Source organism: Microtus pennsylvanicus, chromosome 3 (assembly GCF_037038515.1).
Source record: "Microtus pennsylvanicus isolate mMicPen1 chromosome 3, mMicPen1.hap1, whole genome shotgun sequence".
NCBI classification, from domain to species: Eukaryota; Metazoa; Chordata; class Mammalia; order Rodentia; family Cricetidae; genus Microtus; species Microtus pennsylvanicus.
The window spans coordinates 85,493,792-85,512,349 of NC_134581.1; the positions used below are offsets into that span (position 1 = coordinate 85,493,792).

The 18,558-nt window shown below is 48.2% G+C and overlaps 1 protein-coding gene across 6 annotated transcripts in view; it reads right to left on the minus strand.

Moving 5' to 3' along the window:
- The window catches only part of Kirrel3 (kirre like nephrin family adhesion molecule 3), a 550,850-nt gene that overhangs the window by 91,072 nt on the left and 441,220 nt on the right, over positions 1-18,558 (minus strand). For all 6 annotated transcript variants that reach the window (XM_075966411.1, XM_075966409.1, XM_075966408.1 and 3 more), the window contains exon 4: positions 3,453-3,602. In XM_075966411.1, the coding sequence (XP_075822526.1) occupies positions 3,453-3,602 (150 nt within the window). The remainder of the gene's footprint in view (positions 1-3,452; positions 3,603-18,558) is intronic.

Genomic DNA, 18,558 nt, shown 5'->3' on the forward strand with positions numbered 1-18,558 from the left:
TGGCCACCCTGCCCTCCAGCCTCCCCTCCACCCCCTGCTGTTCTGCAATTAGGTCTGTCCCCTGCAGGCATGTTGGATGGAAGAAGTGTCTTTTTTGTTGATGTTGCTGCTGTTGTCTGGCAAGCCATCAGCAGCAGGATTGCACTCTCGCTAGCTGTGGAAAACATCGGTGATGGGTTTGTTTGTATTTGCCTAATTAGACAGCGAGAGCCGTGATGCTATCTCAAGGATTGGCAGCATCTTTGGAAAACACACACAGGAGCAGAGCTTCTGAGGAATTTTCTAGCCTTTTCCACGGGATCAAAGGTTCAGAGTGTCTAGCTTCTAGTCACGTTGTATAGGTTCAAACTCCAGTTTATCTCTTCCTCGCTCTCTCCCCCTGGCTCTTCAGCTCTGTGTCTCAGCTTCCTTGCTGCTAAGTTGAGCACAATGCTGGTCTCTCATGGGTGAAGATTAAAACGGGATAGTCTATGTAAAGTGCCTCCTGCATACTAAGTATTCGACATAGGAGCCCACTCTGTAGCTAAGGCTGGTTTGAACTGATGTCAAGTCTATACGAACCTCCCCAAATTTACAGGGGTCAGCTACCAACGTCCACTCCTATCTTCTATACCCGCTAATTTGAATACAAGTTGAGGAGCCTGCTGGGCTCAGGGAGTAAAGTCTTGCCATGCAAGAGTGAGGATCTGAGTTCAGCTCCTCAGCAGCCCAGAAACTGGGCATGACTGGATTAGAGGAAAGGGGCAGAGAGCAACAGATCCCAGGGCCTTACTGTCCAGCCAGCCCCGCCCACTGGTGAGCCCCAGGCTCAGTGATAGAACCTGTCTCAAAAACTAGGTAGAGACTGACTGAAGAAGACACCCATTATTGATCTCTGACTTCTATATACACACACATGTGGTGGTTTAAATGAAAATGACCCCCATAGGCTCCTAGGGAGTGGCACTTTCAGGAGGTGTGGCCTTGTTGGAGTGGGTGTGGCTTTTTTTTTTTTTGAAGAAATGTGTCACTAGGCTTTGAGGTTTCAAATGCTCAAGTCAGGGCCAGTGTTACCCTTTCTTCCTGCCGACTGAAGATCTGGATGTAGAACTCTGAGCTACTTTTCCAGCCCCGTGTCTGTCTGTGTTCCACTCTGCTTCCCACCATGATAATAATGGATTAGCCTCTGAACTGTAAGTCAGCCCCAATTAAATACTTTCTTTTATAAGAGTTACCATGGACATGGTGTCTCTTCTTAGCAAAAGAAACCACAAGACAATGTGCATGGGCACACTCACCTGCACACACATGCATACATATGCCTCTCTCTCTCTCTCTCTCTCTCTCTCTCTCTCTCTCTCTCTCTCTCACACACACACACACACACACACATACACACACCCTCACTCACTGTGGAAAAAGTACCAGTGTCAGGGAGTTAGAGTTGGGAGCGTTCATCTTGGAAGGGAACAGACAGGGTTTCATGGACTGAGATCAGTAACATAATTAAATCATTTTTTTGCCTCAACCGTTACTGTTTACTTTTCAAATAAAGTGGGGCAGGGTGGAATCTTTTTCTCCCTGTGGACAATCATGGATTCATAAGGCATCTGAGAAGTACCGATCTTCCCAGGAGAAAAATGTTCTGTCTGCTCCTGAGAACGTGTTGACAAATATTCTCTTTCTAGCGTCTCATTCTTAGAGGCCAGAAAGACACTGCGGTGTCAGCGAGAGACTCATGTCTAGTGCACTTAGGAAGATGACATGGAACAGAGGAGGACGGAGCTACAGCAGCAGGAAGTCCTGACTGGCCCTCCATTTCCCTGCCTTATGCACTCAGCGGATCTTGCTGAATTCAGCTGTATTCTGTTCTGTCCCTACTGACCAGGCCAGCAAGCAGTGTTTATGGAGCCCGTGAGAACCTATCATTATTGTCAGGATAACATTTGCGGATAGATGATTAAATACAGGGCAGATATTTCTCAGGAGCCTGAGCTTATGGTCTCTGCAGGAGAGAGTCCAGGGCCTGTCTTCCTTAGTGACTGGGTCAGGCTGGAGAGGCAGCCAGCCCAGACTTGTCCTTAGCACCCAGAGGCCCAGATCCTGGATCCTAGAGAGCGAGGTGTGGAGCTTCAGATCAGAGATGCAATTATCTATGCCTTGATAATCACTTTATAATCTGTCCCTAGTGACCTTCATTTGGCCACTGACCTGATAAGACACTGCCCCTGGCCAAAGGCCGATGATATCATTAACCAGGAAGCCCAGACTGTCCCCCTCATCAGTCATGGTGTTGGTCCAGGCTCAGAGCTGCCCAGGGCATAAGCAATTCTCATTTGGGAAGGTCATAGCATTCCCCCATATCTCTAGGGTACCAGAGCTGAGCATCTCTGAAGTCGGCCGGTTCCCATAACACTTAAACTTTATGGCAGCACAGTATATTTTGGAGATATTCTCCGTTATTTTATCTATGCTCAGCTGGGCTGCAGCATCAGGCCCCGCGACTACTATTGACCATTGCTATAATGTTTCAATATACATGTTTGGCAAGACATAATTCACATTTTAAAATATTAATTTCCCAGTGTTTCTGAGTGCACTTTGATTTTTATTTTTCTGCAGCTGTACAGCATGAACGAGGCGAAGCTACTTACCATTCAAATGCCTATTTCTCATACATCCTCCATCCCCAGCCATTCCCAGATGGCCGGGGAGTGACACCCAGATCTGCCCTTCTGCACGTCATGCGCTTCAGCCCAGCAGTCAGCCCGTTTCTTCCCCATCCCAGGACAGAATAATGACGGAACAGGCAAGAGACATGAGGATGGCTGCAGTCTCTATGCCCTGGGGAAAGTGGGGGTTGTCAAGGTGTTTGGATGAGCTTCTGAGGTAGCCATGCAAAAGAGTTACCAAATGACATGGCCTGGCACCAACAGCAGAGCTGACATGCCAGTCAGCAGCAGCTGGAGGAGGCCCCCATCGTGCAGCTTGCCTGGGTGACGGAGCAAGGCTGGCAGTTAGTGTAAACCCTTCCTGTCTTTTTTTCCCCATCATGAGATGAATCTTAGGAGAAACAGGCTTTCTTGTGAGTTTTCAGTTCATTGGCTGTCTCCTTGGGTGGGAAGCTAGACCATGTCTTGATAAATGAGGATTTATATTGGGCCAACAAACAGGATCACTTGATGTTTGGAAATCAGATTTCACGGGAATCACGTTGATGTTGGAACGGATGTTGTGCTAGGTTTAGAACTGCCCAGAAGAGTGAGGATCAGTACTCATGGCCAGAGCCCCTTAGACTCCTAGGGATCTCTGTCCAGACCTCACCTGTCTGGAAAGTTGAAGAGCTGGCTGGGAATTCGAACCATTAATGACATTGGAGATGGAATACGGGAGTTCCATAGTGGTGAAGATGGGGTGAGGCAGTGTAGGCGCTGGGCCGTTGTGTATGGGTGGGGGAGTCTGGAAGTACTCACTTGAGAGATCTCTTCCTACACCAAGAGCCAAGCCGTCCTTAATCCACAGGACAAAGCCATCATATTCTGGGATGGCACACAGCAGCGTCACTGGCTGTCCTGACACCACCACTTGGTCCTGGGGCTGTTGGCTGAAGGAGTAGACTTGGCCTGGGGAGGGAGAAGCACAGTGGTCAGTCAGCGTCGGCAGCAGTGTCTGGATGACTCTTTTCACACCCTCTAAGCAGAGTCAGGCTGTCCTGAAGGTACCAGCCTCATTCTCATCTTTCAGGGGCTGTCTCTGGACTCCAGACTCCAGCCCCTCCCTTATCTAACCCTGATGTTGACTTTGGAGATGAACCTCAGCCACCACGGGACACATACCTCTTTTTGTGGGATTCTCACCTAACTCAGGAGTGATGATGGTTCTAGTTCAACCTGGCAATCCAGACAATCTGAGTGGCTGGTAGGGCCTTGGCAGGACCTGGTAGCCGTGTTTACCCACATCTTTCTTATTCTATCTTTTTCTGCAGTTAGCTCTTACAATCTCTCCCTTGGAAATCACTTGGGAGTCTATGCCTCTCATCCACACCTCAAAGAAAGATGCCACAACCATTGAAGCTATTGGTTCATATTTTATTAAACAAACAGTTTGCTGCACACATGAGATACTAGGCCCTGTGCTGAGATTTTAAACATGAGCTCATCAATTCTTTCGTTCTGCTAACAACCTAACCACAGCAGGCACCATCTCTATGTGGAGATCGGGAGGCTGGCATAAGTAGGGGACAAAGGAGAGTAGCGCTAAGCTGACTCTGTACTTGCAATGCTGGGTGTACGGCCTGGGTGTCCTATGCTCACAGTGCCCCCCTGCAGACAGCTCTGCAAGACTGGGAACTGAGGCATTTATCAATGGCTATCTGAGGCAGGTTGGAGGCTGTGAACCTGTCTCATTCTGGCTCTGAGGGTTGTTCCTATTTGCTGAGCTAGGCTCCGTGCAGCTCCCTAAGCCTCAGTCTGGGGACAGTCACTAAAGAAGGGAGATGATAACATGAGCTGTATTCCTGGGAGGCCACAACAGAGTGGACCGTGGGAAACTGATACTGACGTCCTGGGATTACTGCACTCCCTTCTCCTAGAGAGAATCTAATGTTTCAGGGCAGAAAAAAAATCACTATTTTATACCAAAGAAACCAGGACCGGAGAGGCACAGCAGTCTACGCAGGATGACACAGATAATGAGTGGCAGAGCTGGGGCTGGGATGACACCCACTTGAGTTCTGAGCCCTCAGTTTTTCCCACCCCATTCCCAAAGAGAGAGATACTGAATGGTGGGAAAAGAGGCTGGGAGCCTGCTGCTGCCTCCTTTCCATATCACCACAGATGACCTAGACTTGAATTGCTGCCCCATACAGGGCTAAACTATGGGCACATGGAGAGCTGAGGTGCAGGGGAGGGCATGGGGCCCCAATCAGCAGACAGTAGGGGCAGCAGGAACTTCTAGAGTTGACAACCTTATGGGATCTTGGCAACCTCTCTGAGGAGTCTTATTAAAAATCAAATTGGTCTGGAATTGCGGGAGTAACACTTTTTCTTCTAATTTAAACTTTACAAATTAGATTACATAGGATATTTTAATCAGCTCTGGGTAGTGTTTTTTCCCCCCCTACTCTGTCTCTTAAGTTTTCCATTGTAATTAGGCTGTTTCTGCACCAAAACAAGAGAGAAAGATGAGACAGAAGAGAAAGAGGACCGAAGGGAGCAGCCATAAAGTGGGGGTCCAGAGAGGGAAGAAGGAGAGTGGGAGAGGGAGGGAGAGAAGAGACAGAAAAAGAGAGGAGAAAGAAGAGGCAGAAAAAGAGGGAGAAAAAGAGACTGGAGATGGGAAAAGGAGGGAGAACAGAGGAGGAGGAAGAAAGAAGAGGAAAGAGAGAAGAGGAGAAGGGAGGAGAGAGGAAGAGGACAGGAGGAAGGATGGAGGGTGGGGAAGAGAAGGGAATGGAGAGCAGAGAAGGAGAGGAATAAGAGAGGAGGAGAGGGAAGAAGGGAGGAGGAAAAGGAGGATGGAGAGTAGATGGGAGGAACAGAAGTAGGAAGAGGTGAGGATAAGTGGGGATATAAAGAAGAGGAGGAGGAAGGGGGCAGGGCATCTTTCCTAGGCTTCTCTTCCTGCTCCAATCTTTTATCCTGGAATGTTTTTTTGCAAGGACAGTGTCAAGGCAGCTGCAGGCAGTAGCAGCCAAAGATTGTGTGATCAGAGAGAATTACCAGGTTGTCAGCAAGGGGCTCAAGGAGAAAGCCCTAAAGTAAGGGGGTCCAAGCTTCCAAATGTCCCTTATTAGGAACTTCCCCAGGATGTGGCTGTCTATCCATCACACCCCATCCTTTTTATGTTTGGTAGAAGGAACAGGAGATTGTTGAAGATGCTTGGGGCATCCGTCCCTCAGGGCAAGAGTGAGTCCTAGATGATCATCATGGAAGTCAGGCCATTTGGATGGTAGGGGACACTGGGAGAAGAGGTCAGTGGCAACACTGGGGAGCTAACCAGGGTTAATCGCAAGGCCACACTGGAGGGCTTCTCAGAACCAGGAGACGGAGCATATACAGGATCTGCCCAATCACGCCTGGAGGGCAAGGCAGGAGAGGTCAGAGAACTGCTTAGGTGCAGTTCCGATGGTGGTAAATGGAGCATTAGTCACCCACTGTTTATGTTGGGACCCCCTAGGATTTTCTGTGAAAAGCATGTTTCTAGGGGGAGAGGGCACACAAGTCTCAAATCATCCAAAAGATGTGATTTGGAAATTATTTTGGGGAGAGGGGTGGAGACTGAATACCCCCAAACAAGAGTCTTTCTTTTTGGCTCAATTTTAATATTTTTGCATTATGTTCAAGCCACTAAAATTACTCTGACTCTTAGTGCCAGGTGTGGGATACAAGGCCTTGCAAACAGCATAGGCTCTTGCTGTTGCTCTTAGCTGCTCACTGTAACTAGATAGTAAAAATAGACACTATGATGACACACAGACTTAGGTTCTAGAGATCAAGCCGGAGCTGAACTGAGAACTTTGTTTCCACTGGCTCCATTTGGGAATGCTAGAAGGTGCTATTCAGGCTGCAGGAGAAAAGGCACTAATGGAATTATCCAGCGATGTACTCTGAATGATACATACTAACTTACCAGGTAAAATGTGCCCACTGGAGTAATAGTGGCATGACGGTTATAGGGGCAACCAACTGCCTTCTGATTGGATTTAAGGCCCACTCCCCAAAAGAAACTATTTAAATGGGCAAGTTGTCAGACTGTCTTCTAAATCTTTATGGCTGTACCCACATATTATAGCCTAGCTTTCACTGTTTGTTGGAGAAGCTTTTGTGTGTGTGTGTGTGTGTGTGTGTGTGTGCGTGTAGCAGTCAGCAGCTAATATAGATTCATAACCAGTCAGAGTGTTGGGAATAAGCAACTGCTGAGTGTTCATCTGTAAATGAGATATAGCTATATCATCTTCCACCCCCACTCTTCAAGGCCCAGGGAGCAGAAAGAATGTTAGAGCTGGAAGGTGGGGAGGTGTGCTGTGGCATGCTGTCTTCTGGACCTGGATGGCCATTGCACTCATGAGCTCATTGCGGCTATGGTTGCACAAGACTGCAGAGCAAGCCATGAAATCAGTCAACATTCCAGCACACAGAATGGGGAGAGCCAGAGGGGCAAGTTGGGGGGTAGATAGGATCAAGATACATTTGTATACATATATGAAATTGTCAAAGAATAAATAAAAGATATTAAAAATAAATAAATATACTTTTTCTTTGAAAGTGGAGATGCTTTTAATGATGGCTCTTAAACTTGGTAGATTAGAAAAGTCACTGAAAGTTGGAATCCTAGAGTAGAGCATGAAACTCTTAATCTCAGAGTCATGGTTTTGAGCCCCATGTTGGGTGCCAGTTGTAGTTTTTGCTGGCTTGTTGCTGCTGCCTGTGTGCAGTCCCTGTTTCCCGGAGTCAGGGGGTGAGAAGATGCAAAGTCAATGGCACAGACCCTGGGAGATTCTAATACAGAAACTTTCTATTGATAACAGTTTGGGGATGTTTATGGGGTTAGGGAAATTAAACTGCCGCAGGAACGTTTCCGGTTGGTCCTCTGGAAACTGATGGTCACTGCTGGCGGGTTGTGATTAGCTAGAAGCATGCATCATTAGTTACCATGCCTTTGGCTCACTGACAGGTTGTCTTGGCCAATTTTGCTTACTCATTGTGAGTTTGCATGCACTTGCTTGTGCTTACGCTATTGCCCCGTCTCTCTTCCAAGCATTTTTCTGTCTCCTCTCATCTTGCCATAGGATTGATGTAGATGTGTCCTATAGATCCTGTCTTCATAGGAATTTGGGGATTCAAACTCAAGTCTTCATGCTTAAGTGGCAAGTGTTTTCCCTCTGAGGCATCCCCTCAGCCTGGGGGTGTGCTCATGGGAGGAATTGTGGGACCCTACTTTTCTCTCTCCCTTGTTTCTCAGCTTGAAGTGAATAGTTTTGTTCTACCAATTACCTAGAGGCAATCAAACCGCTTGGACCAAGCCCTGGAGAACCATGAGCCATAACAGCTCTTTTGTTTTCATAAATTGATTGTCTTAGGCATTTTCCACATGTCAGAAAGCTGCTGAACACTCAGAGGCTCACACAGATGAAGGAGTTTGCCCAAGTTTACAACTTTATACTGTTACCCCAGGCAAAACTCGGTCTTGAGAGTCTGTGCAACATCGTTCTTTCAGTACTGCTCCACTGTGGCTAAGGAGCAGAACACCTGACCCTAGTCCAATTCTCCATTTAGTGCTCACACCACCATTCAGATCGCCCAAGGGCCTTTGGAATGTAGAGATTCCTTGGGCTTCCCCTGACTCCATGTCACCCCCTCCCGAGGTGCACGTACATGTGGCATGCTTGGGAACAAAGAACTGGCTTCCAGGCTTCACTTCTTCTGCAGAACTTTTCCATTATCTTTTTAATTAACCACCTTAAGTTTCCCTTCCTCTTGAGACAGGGTCTTGTTATGTAGTCCGTAAGACTCCTGAACTTGCAATCTTCCTGTGTCTGTCTCCTCTGTGCTGGAATAGCAGTCGTGTGTCATTACCCCTGTTCCACTTTGGGCTTTGTATAGAATGTCTTTCCCCTTCCTTTGGTGTCATGCAACTTCCCTGGGTCTTCTTTCCCTCTCTACAGGCCCAGGTCCCATTCTACTCTGAGGGCCACCTGGGAGGTCTGTAAGGGACGAGGCTGAATATCCTCTAAGGCCAAGGCTCTAGGGCTTAGAGTCTCTGGTGCTGTGACTTCTCTGGGTGAGGAGCAGAGAGAAAGATGGCCAGTGTCTCCAGGCCCATGCTGCATTTGGAGAGACAGCATGGTTGTTATGTAGCTCTGCCACACACAGATGCCAGTCCCAAGTCTTCTGGGGACGCATTCCGGTCCTTCAGTGTCTTAACTCCATTGTCACTCATAGGAAAGGTCTTTGATTTGTGCTTTCCTGGTGGTAGAAAAAGGAGCATGGACCAGGACACTGGGCTTGGGATTGGCAGCTTCACCACAGAGGAGACTGAGCCCTGGAGTGCTCTCTGCCTTGAGCCTGGTCAGAGATGCAGTCTGCACACCTGACTCCTACTGCAACCCCCTCATGCTTGGAGCCCAGCTTGGAGGTTCAGGGCTGTATTCTCAGTTTCTTCCTTTCATGCTTGGCCTGGACAGTTTGGCCTGCCTTTGTCAGGTAGAGGACTGAGAGAATGTAGCCATTGCTTAAAATCAGAGGCCCTGGAATGCTTTCTCTTGCTGTGAGAGCCTGTGATCTGTACTGTAGACACGTATGCATGGCCAGCATCATGCCTGTGGGTGGTGGAAATCAATAAAATCCAGCCTATTCCTGTCTCAAAACTCAAGACTGCTGGTGGGATGTACTGAGAGCTCCTGGACGGTCACCTTAGGATATAAAGGGTCATGCAACCATCTTAGACTGGTCATATAAAGTTTATGTGGAGCTTAAGAAATCCCTGCTTCTAGGAGGCTGGTGAGCTGGCTCAGTGCGTAAAGGTGCTGACTGTGAAAACCTAATGACCTGAACTTGTTGCAAGGACCCTATATAAAGGTGGGAAGAGCTGACTCCACAAAGTTGTCCTCCAACGTCCTCGTGTGTATTGCTATTACACAAACACACATACACACACGTGCACGCACTCACACACATACAACTACTGCTAATATATAAAAGAGAAAGGCCTGCTTTCAGATGGCAGTTGGAGTACAGAGAAGCTTCCTGGAGTGTGTGGTGACAGAAGGATGCTAAGGATAAACTCGTTTTGGGACAGGAAGGGTGAGGCTCCTCAGATACCTCCCAGAGCGCCTGAATATTGTCACCTTCCTGAGCCCAAGTCCTGCACAGTAGAAAGGATGTAGCTACAATCTGGTCCTAGAAGAAACTCTACTCTGTCACTACCTGTATAACTGGGACAAGCTCCTTACCTTCTCTGAACCTCAGTTTCCTGATGTCCCCAGAGGGGATGACAGCAATGAAAGCGTTATAAGGATGCAGGTCTTGTTCACAAGTCATCCTGTATGCGGTGTTCCACAAAGGGCTCCTGTCACCACTGTCCACACATCTCTGTGAGTCCAGGACTATACAAACTGGACCCTAAGCAGCTCCTGCCACGATCTGAGAATGGAACTCCCGCAACTCTGATGTGGGACTCTGTTAAATCAGCAGGTAGAGACCAAAGCTGAGCCCTCCTGACTGCTTCAGAGCATCCCTTCCCAGCCAGCCTTGGAGGCTCCCAAAGCACCTTGCCAGCAGCACAGGAAGGGCTCCAGTGTGGCCATCTGCTCTATCAGTGACCAATTGGAGGAAGCTTAAGAATACTCATTCCGGGGATATTTTACTACCAGTTTTCTCTCAGCTCAGAGCACAGAGCAAATTGCCTCTTAGGAGATTAAAGAAAGCTGTCCTTGTCAGGAGAGGCAAGCAAGGGAGAAGGAGAAGAGCGGGAGCCAGTGGCTCCTAATGACACCAGAACAGTACTTGGGGACACAGGGAAGGGACCCGGTGCGTGGCACAGATTTGTTTCCCGCCCTTGACCTGTCAGCACTGGTGCTGGTGCCACTTCACTGATCGACAAATAACAAATCTGATTTTTATGGAGGACTGAAGTGGGTGGGGTGGCAGTGACTGTAGCAACCTCAGGGCCCGAGGTAGGGACAGGAACCACCTCAGCTGTGTGTGGGGCAAAGGACTGTGTTTTCCCTGGCCATGGGCTTATAGCCTGGAGAAAGCAAAGGTGTGTGCCTGGAGCTGGAATAAAAAGCAACACCAAATTTGTGCCCAAAGCAAGGAATAAAGAAGAAAGCACAGGGAGCTGGATTCTGAAGTGGTCTGCAGGGCAAGCCAGATGAGGATAGGGAGGGGCTGTCTCCAGGAATGTTGATCATCTATGCAGAGTTTGGAGGTGAGGATGTAGCCAGGGAGGGACAGCTCTAGAACCACACTATCCCAGGCTATGCTCTGTTATCTTCTCAGAGCTGGGACATTGCTCTGGGACAGTTGCTTAGTTTTTCTAGCTCTAGTGTCTGTGTGTTGGAAGCTTGTGGAGTTATCTGAGATAACAGAACCAGACATTGGGTCTAAAGTACACAGAACCCTTCATGCCTTCTTTAGCGATGGCTATCACTCTCATTTTGAACTGGTGTATGGAGTATGTATGGAAGAAAATAGTCAGGAGGGGACACTAACCCAAAAGAGAGGGAGTCGGAGAAAGACACACACAGACACACACACACACACACACACACACACACACACAGAGAGAGAGAGAGAGAGAGAGAGAGAGAGAGAGAGAGAGAGAGAGAGAGAAAGACAGAGAGAGGTACACATAGAGAGAGACACAGGGAGAGTGTTGGGGGTAAGAATGGGAAATGGGGGAGGGGAAGGGTTGAGGGGAGCTGTCTGCACGGGTCCTCAAATTTGTACTGAGATGCTTGCACTTAATGAGAAGCCATCGATGATCTGGGACCCATTTACTCGGACCTCCGTTTTAGGAAGATCACAGGATAATGGTGGGGAGGATGGATGGAGAAGGATCATCCACAGACAGGAGGACTGATCATTAAAATTGTGCTGTCAGAAGGGCTCAGCTAAAGCTGTATTGGTAGGATGAAGAAAATGCGTTTAGCATCTTCTTGGAGGTAGGACTGATAGCGTTTGGGAGGTGGGTGATGGAGGATACTGTCGGTGATGGTGGAGTCTCTTTGCTGTCTTCAGAAGTGAATCTGGTCTGAGACGAGACAGTTCTGTGGCAAGCATGTTGATTGGGAGAACTCTGAATCACTCAAGGAAGGTGTGTTAGGCATAGTTGGGTCAATGGGTCTGCAAGTGAGAAGAAGGCATAAATAACTCATGTATACTGGGCACTTATTCTGGCCCAGGTGTGTACATGTGCTTAAATGTATGAACGCCTGTGTGCTTGTGTTTGTGTGCATGCGTGTGTCTGTGTTTGTGTGTGTGTGTGTGTGTGTAGGCACATGGGGGACAAAGGGGGACCTCAGATGTCTTTCTTGACTGCTCTTTACCTTATTTTTGAGACAGCACTCATTAGGGCCTGGGGTTTGCCAAGGTGGCTAGGCTGGCTAGCCATTGAGCCCCAGGGATCCTCCTTTCTCTACCTCCCTAGTGCTAGGATTGTAAGCACACACCACTAGTTCTGGCTTTCTACATAGATGCTGCAGATTGGACTCAGAGTTCACACTGCACGGAAAACTATCTTCCAAAACCTCCTTGCTGCTTTTCCTTTAAAATTTATTTTTAGTGAGCATACAAAACAATGGGTTTTATTCTCTCTCTCTCTCTCTCTCTCTCTCTCTCTCTCTCTCTCTCTCTCACACACACACACACACACACACACACACACACACACACACCCATCATCATATCCATGCCTCCACTACAGTCTCTTCTTCTCCACTTCTATTAGTCTCCCCTCCCCTAAAGAGTTCTTTCTACTTTCATGTCTTATATAGTACTTGGTGTGAACCTGAGAATTCATCTCTAAACACGAGACGCCATATATATTGATGTGACTATCTAAATAGGCCAAGGTTTATTTAATCAGGGCCTGCAGGAACCAGCTGTCTGGAATCAGGTATTTAACTCTGGTCAAGGTTCATACAGGTTTTGCGTTCTGCTAGCCAGAGGTCATCCTAACCCATCTTTCTTGGGAGAAAGAAGCTGGGAGAACTTAGTTGTCCCTTTCTCTTTGACCTTTGCTGGGATAGAGATTTGAAGGCACTTTCACCTCCAAAATCATCATTTGCAAACACTGGAAGCTTGGTTCTGTTGCACAGGTGAGGAGAAACTTGCCAGTGTCGTGAATGTTCTAGAAAGAACATGAGGATTTTGTTTGGGTGTGTATGGGAGTACCTGCCCGCTGCTCTTCCCAGGAGTTTTTATTCTTCTTCCATTTCCTAATTCATTGCAGGAGCTAGGACAGCACACACAGCTTGTGACTCTGACCACCTCACACCTCTGTCCTCAGGACACAATCTACCAAGGTTGTCCGGGACACGATGGGTCTCTAATGAAGAACAATCGGGCTGACCAAGGCAGGGTGAGTCCAAAGTCGCAATAAATCCTGTGCCTGCTGATTATCAGCATTGCAGCTCCAGCCAGAGCCTGCCCTGTGCTCATTAGCAGCAGGACGGGGCCTCCTCCATCCATCCAGCCAAGGCCTGGGTGCCAAGAAGATGCTGATAAGTGCTGTAGCAAATGGGGATCCTCTATGCCCATGAAGGAGTTCATCCATCCTTGTCTGAAGTCACCCTCAGAGGATGAGGATGGGCAGAGTGATACAGGTCTGTAGGGGAAGTGGGAGGTGTAGAAAGGCGACATTCTTGCCATGAAGCAGGACCCTGGATGGTGTCCAGACCTGCTGCTCTTTGGTCATGGGACTCAGGCTGGGTTCCTCTGGCTGCAACTGGGATTTTGGTGACTTCAAACAGGGAAGGGTGGTGAGCAATAGGAAAGTGGACTGAAGAGCAGGCAGAGGGCTGTGTTTGTACCCCAGGTGGGGAAGTAGACCTTGGCCATGGGTACCACTGGGCTCAGGTTGAGACTGGGCCACAGATTAGCCTGCCCCATGACTCTTAGTGTTTTTCACTCTTTGTGAAGGTCACAGGATGGACACATGAAGCTGTATCTTATCCTTGTCCTGAGGACCCTGCTTTGCCACTTCTTAGCTGTGTGCCTTTGGACCTGCCTGCCCTTCCTCAAGCTCAGATTGATCACCTGTGAGATGCAGAATTTGGACCACTAGATAATCATCCCCCTTCAGCCCCCTTCTTCTCAACCTAGATGCTGCATTCGCTAACTTACCCACATTCCTACTTTTACAAGCCCAATAAATAATAAAACCCGAGGTACGAGGAAGTCAAAACAAACCCCCAGGGACTCTTGGTCTGTTTGGGGGGAAGATCTGTGTCCTAAATACTATTTCTTTTAAACAAGGATATTTAAATAATCATTTTATAGTGCTGTAGACCTTGCCAGTTGGAATAGTTCTAAAACTTTTATGTGTGTAAGAATTATAGTTTCCTGGACTCGAGTTTAGAGAGGCTGAGATGGTGGATTCGCATGGTGTCAAGGAGCCTGTGTCTAACAGCTTCCAACAGTTGGGGGACCACAGTTGGGGTGCATCCATATATAAACAACATTTGTCTCAGGGTAGGCACTCTTTTTATTCTTAAAATTATCAGAATCTTGCCCAGCTACTGTCTTTTTCTGAACGTGCCCTGTTTTCCGCAAACTAAACACAGAAGGCATTGGACAAAGTTAACAGTTTTCCACACACCTTTGAAAATGTGTGCAAACGTTTTATCCATGAAATGTCAAGTGGTGCTGCAAAGGCAGGGCTGGGAAACCACGTCCTACCCTCGGTCCTGCATCAGGAACCACGTCCTACCCTCGGTCCTGCGTTGGATCCCAGGGTCTCTGAGTGCAATGCTCAAGGGTTCAGAAGGACTGGTTCAGTTTAGAGTGTCTGCATGAGTTCCATGAAGGACAGCTTGATTCTGTCCCACTGATAGGAGCGTAAGCCTAGCACCTTGGAATACTGGGTGGCCGGGACAGGCTGCCGTTAAGTCTAAGTGCTTTTGTCCCTGTGCACAAACCTTACACTGAGAACGACAGCTCAAATATGGCACTTAGTGGCCTCTTGAGCTGTTCCCGGCTGCAAGTAAGCCATTCTAGTGCATGTCCTCAGTTCCTCCTCTCTCAGAGATTAATACAATCAACTTCAAATTTTTAAATAATTTTACTTACGCAGTCTCTCTCTCTCTCTCTCTCTCTCTCTCTCTCTCTCTCTCTCTCTCTCTCTCTCTCTCTCTCTGTATGTGTGTGTAAAGTGGTTCTCCCCTTTTACCATGTGAGTGCCAGGAATTAAACTGATAGACTTGGCAGCATACACCTTTACCCACCGAACGATCTTGCTGTCCCCTAAATGAAACCAACTCTTTACAATCCTTGTTAATGGAGAGGAGCAGGGGTGTGAATAATTCCTGTGACCTCAGGTAATGAGCACACTTTCACTTTGGGATGCCTTTTGTTATTCTTGTGCGAATATGAATTTGATTTTCTGGGAATTTTTAATACATATATATATACACACACAAACACATATTTTTTAAAAAACAAACTCACAATCTGATGATGGACACGGAGGACTCCCTGTCTCCTCCTCAGCTGGGTGGGAAGGATCTCTTCTGTCCTAGTCCAAAGTCAGAGTTAGCCACACGCTCCCTCCTGCTTTGTCATCTCTCTGGCTCACACCTTCCCTAGGAGAGGCCGGGGATATTAACTGATTTTGCCTTTAAAGGACTTTCATTCCCTTTGGGCCTCATGCAAATAAGAGCAGAACAAGAAGCTGTGAAATGTTAGCAGAGGACTTCATTAAGCAATCCTGGTGATAGCATTTGCCAGGAATGGGGACAATTTGCCAGCAGATAATTGAGAGCTGACTATATATATGTCCTAATTAAAAAAGTGATTCTCCTCACTGCCCTGGGATCCTGGGCCCAGTCTTCTGGTTGACTTGGGATATTAGCCACAGCTAACTTTTGTGTATACTTTACGCTTCACAAGGCACTTCCTATGCGTTATCTTACTCAATCCATCTTCTCAGTACCCCAAGGAGAAGGACTGATCACCGATCTCCCAAGTAGAGACTTGAGTGGCTAACGCTCAGAGCCAACTGTTCTGCTGTAGCCATGGACAACCAGTTCAGTCTTCTCCCTCACTCTGGCCCTTTTTTGTCACCATCAAAGAGACAACCTTGAGAGGTCTTTCACTATTTGTTTCCACCCAAAGAGGCATCAGCAAAGAAAACACAGCTATCTTGCAATAGCTACCCCTGTCTTTTAAAAGTTTGTAGGTGTGTAGAGCAGAGAAGCTTATTCTAAAAGCACTTAGGAAGAAGGTGAGGGGATGTTCGGGCTTCCGGGGGTTAGAATTGGGTTCTTCTTTCCAAGGGGGATTAGGCTGGGTCATTGAGTCTGGTGTCTCGGAAGATAGGTTGGTCATGTAGAGATGGAGTGGGTAGAGACAGAACTCCTAGGATACAAGAACAGCTCCGCCTACAGGCTGGTCATTTCCACTGCAATCCTGAGACGCAGAGCCTTTTCCATTTCATGGATGAGGAACCGGAAACTCAGAGAGGTTAAGAAACTGGTACTTGGTCATTGGTGATGAATAGTAGAACTAGGATTTGAATTCTTTCCTTCCAATGCGGGCGTTTGTTTATACATCTGTACTGCATATAGCGGGAGTTTGAATCCTGGGTTTTCTCTTTAGAGGGCAGAGACTGGAGACAGTGCCCTCTAATTGCTCCAGCTCTACTCCAAGAACAGATGTGATGTGATAGGCCATCTGCTTTATACCCTCCACGGATAGCCCCTGCCCAACTCTAAATCAGGGTAATACTCTCATGTGCCCTCGGGGCTGAGGTGAGCCCCATAAACATTAATTTAGGATGAATGCTCTCTGCACCTGGGCTAAGGCGTGACTGTTACATTCTTCTTTGTGTGTATGTGTGCCTGTCTAGAAGCCTGCATTCACACTCCAAACTCCAGTGCCATTCACCTTGTTTTTTGAGAGCACCGCTCAGACCTGGAGCTCTCAAAGGCCAGTAGCCTTCCTGCGTCCACCTCCCCAGTACTTGGGTTCCAAGTGCGGGATACCCTGGCCTGGCTTTTTGTTGTGTGTTTTCAAGATCAAACTCATGGGAAGCACCTTTCTGACTAGTTATCTCCCCATTTCTCCGTCCCTCCCTCTGTCCCTCCCTCCGTCCCTCCCTCCCTCCCTCCCTCCCTCCCTCCCTCCCTCCCTCTCCTCTCCTCCTCCTCCTCCTCCTCCTCCTCCTCCTCCTCCTCCTCCTCCTCCTTCTTCTCTCTCTCTCTCTCTCTCTCTCTCTCTCTCTCTCTCTCTCTCTCTCTCTCCAGGATCTCATCAGGCAGCCCAGACTCTGTCCTTGAACTAAGAATGCCCCTGCTTTCACTTGCTGAGTCCTGGGATTGCAGGCATGCTCCATCATGCCTGGCTTAGAATGGCGACTTCCACTCTCCTCCTTGGCTCGTTCTTAGCTCTGGAAATAGATCCCCTACAACAGCTTTCTCAGCTCAGGTCTGGTGTAGTGACTGATGACTTCCATTTCCGGCACTGCTGGAGCCGTGGGCCGTTGCAGTCGCTACCACAGTGCTGCGATCCTTATTTGTTGTGCGCCAACCCAGGGAGGGCAGGCTGGTACCTACCCGAACCCTTCCGCTGGGGCATGCGAGCAGGGGCAGCTGTTGGCCACCATCTTGGGAGAGTGGTCCATGCCTGCCTGCCTCTCAGGACATCTCTATTTTCCAGCTGCAAGGCCTCTGGAGATGCGTATGGCTCCTATAATAGCAGAGTTACTCATGGCTTCGCCGGAGAGAGTGGAGCAGCTTTGAGACCTCCTCCCCTAAACGCAGCAATATTTGGTAACACTTGGCGTCTTGGGGAGAGAATTCATGTCCGTAATTAGTTACTGTATATCACCGTGAGTACTCTGCTCAGGATTTACTGGGCAAATACCATTTAACTGCACAATAACTACAGGTCCTTGCTGCTTATTGGGTAATTTACTAAGGCTGGGAGAATGGGGCAGGAGGGATGCTGAATAGGAGGTATTGTAACCCCTTGAATCAAACTTTATGAGTTCAGGTTTGGCAGAGGAGAGGCTGCTTGTCGCCAGCTCTCCTTGCTTTGTTTTGCAGGGTTTGGCGGCAGATCGCTTCCTTTCTTTTATTCATTGCAGAAGGACAGGTCTGAGACTGGGCTGCAGGATTGCCCAGGGCCACCTAGGGTTATGGAGGGGTCTTTTGATTGAGAGGGTCTTTGGCCAGAGTCTTCTGCAGAAACCCAGGCTATACATCTAGCCTGTCACTGACTCCCTCCATGGGGCCCCTTTCTGTATCTGGGCCAGTGGGTGGGGAGGGCAGGGAGCCGTCCTTGGCTGGCAGCATCAACATAATCTCAGTTCTCTCTTCTCTCACAAGTACGCGTGTTGCTTGGGAAGCAGCCATCCTCGGACCTTGGATGGCGTTCCCAGCCCTAATCTGCTTGAGCAAAGTCTGTCTTTGTTTGGCCGTGCACTGTCTAAACTCCTGTAACCTATTTAGGCCATGGAGAGGGGAAGAGACACAATAATGAAAAACTGAACGTGCAACATTGCCTTATGCAATCTAATAAATTACTCCGTAGCCGGCTGCCAGCTCAGACTAAGCCCAATATTGCCTGCAGTAATTATTTGGATCAAATGCAGTTTATCTGCTTCATATTTGTGCTTCTGTGCTCAGTGGTAACTTATAAATGTCATTGTGGTGTTTATTCGTTATAATGAAACTTAATGGCATTGGAAGCTAGGAGCAGAGCTGGTGGGGCGGCAGGTTTAAAACAGTTTCTTCATCTCTGGAGAAGGAACGAGCCAAGATAACACCACAGTGCCCTAAAGAGAAGAGATTTGCAGAAGCATTATGTCCTTGTGCCGTGTGGTGGACGAGAGGGAGCCAGGAGCTCTGAGCTGGCT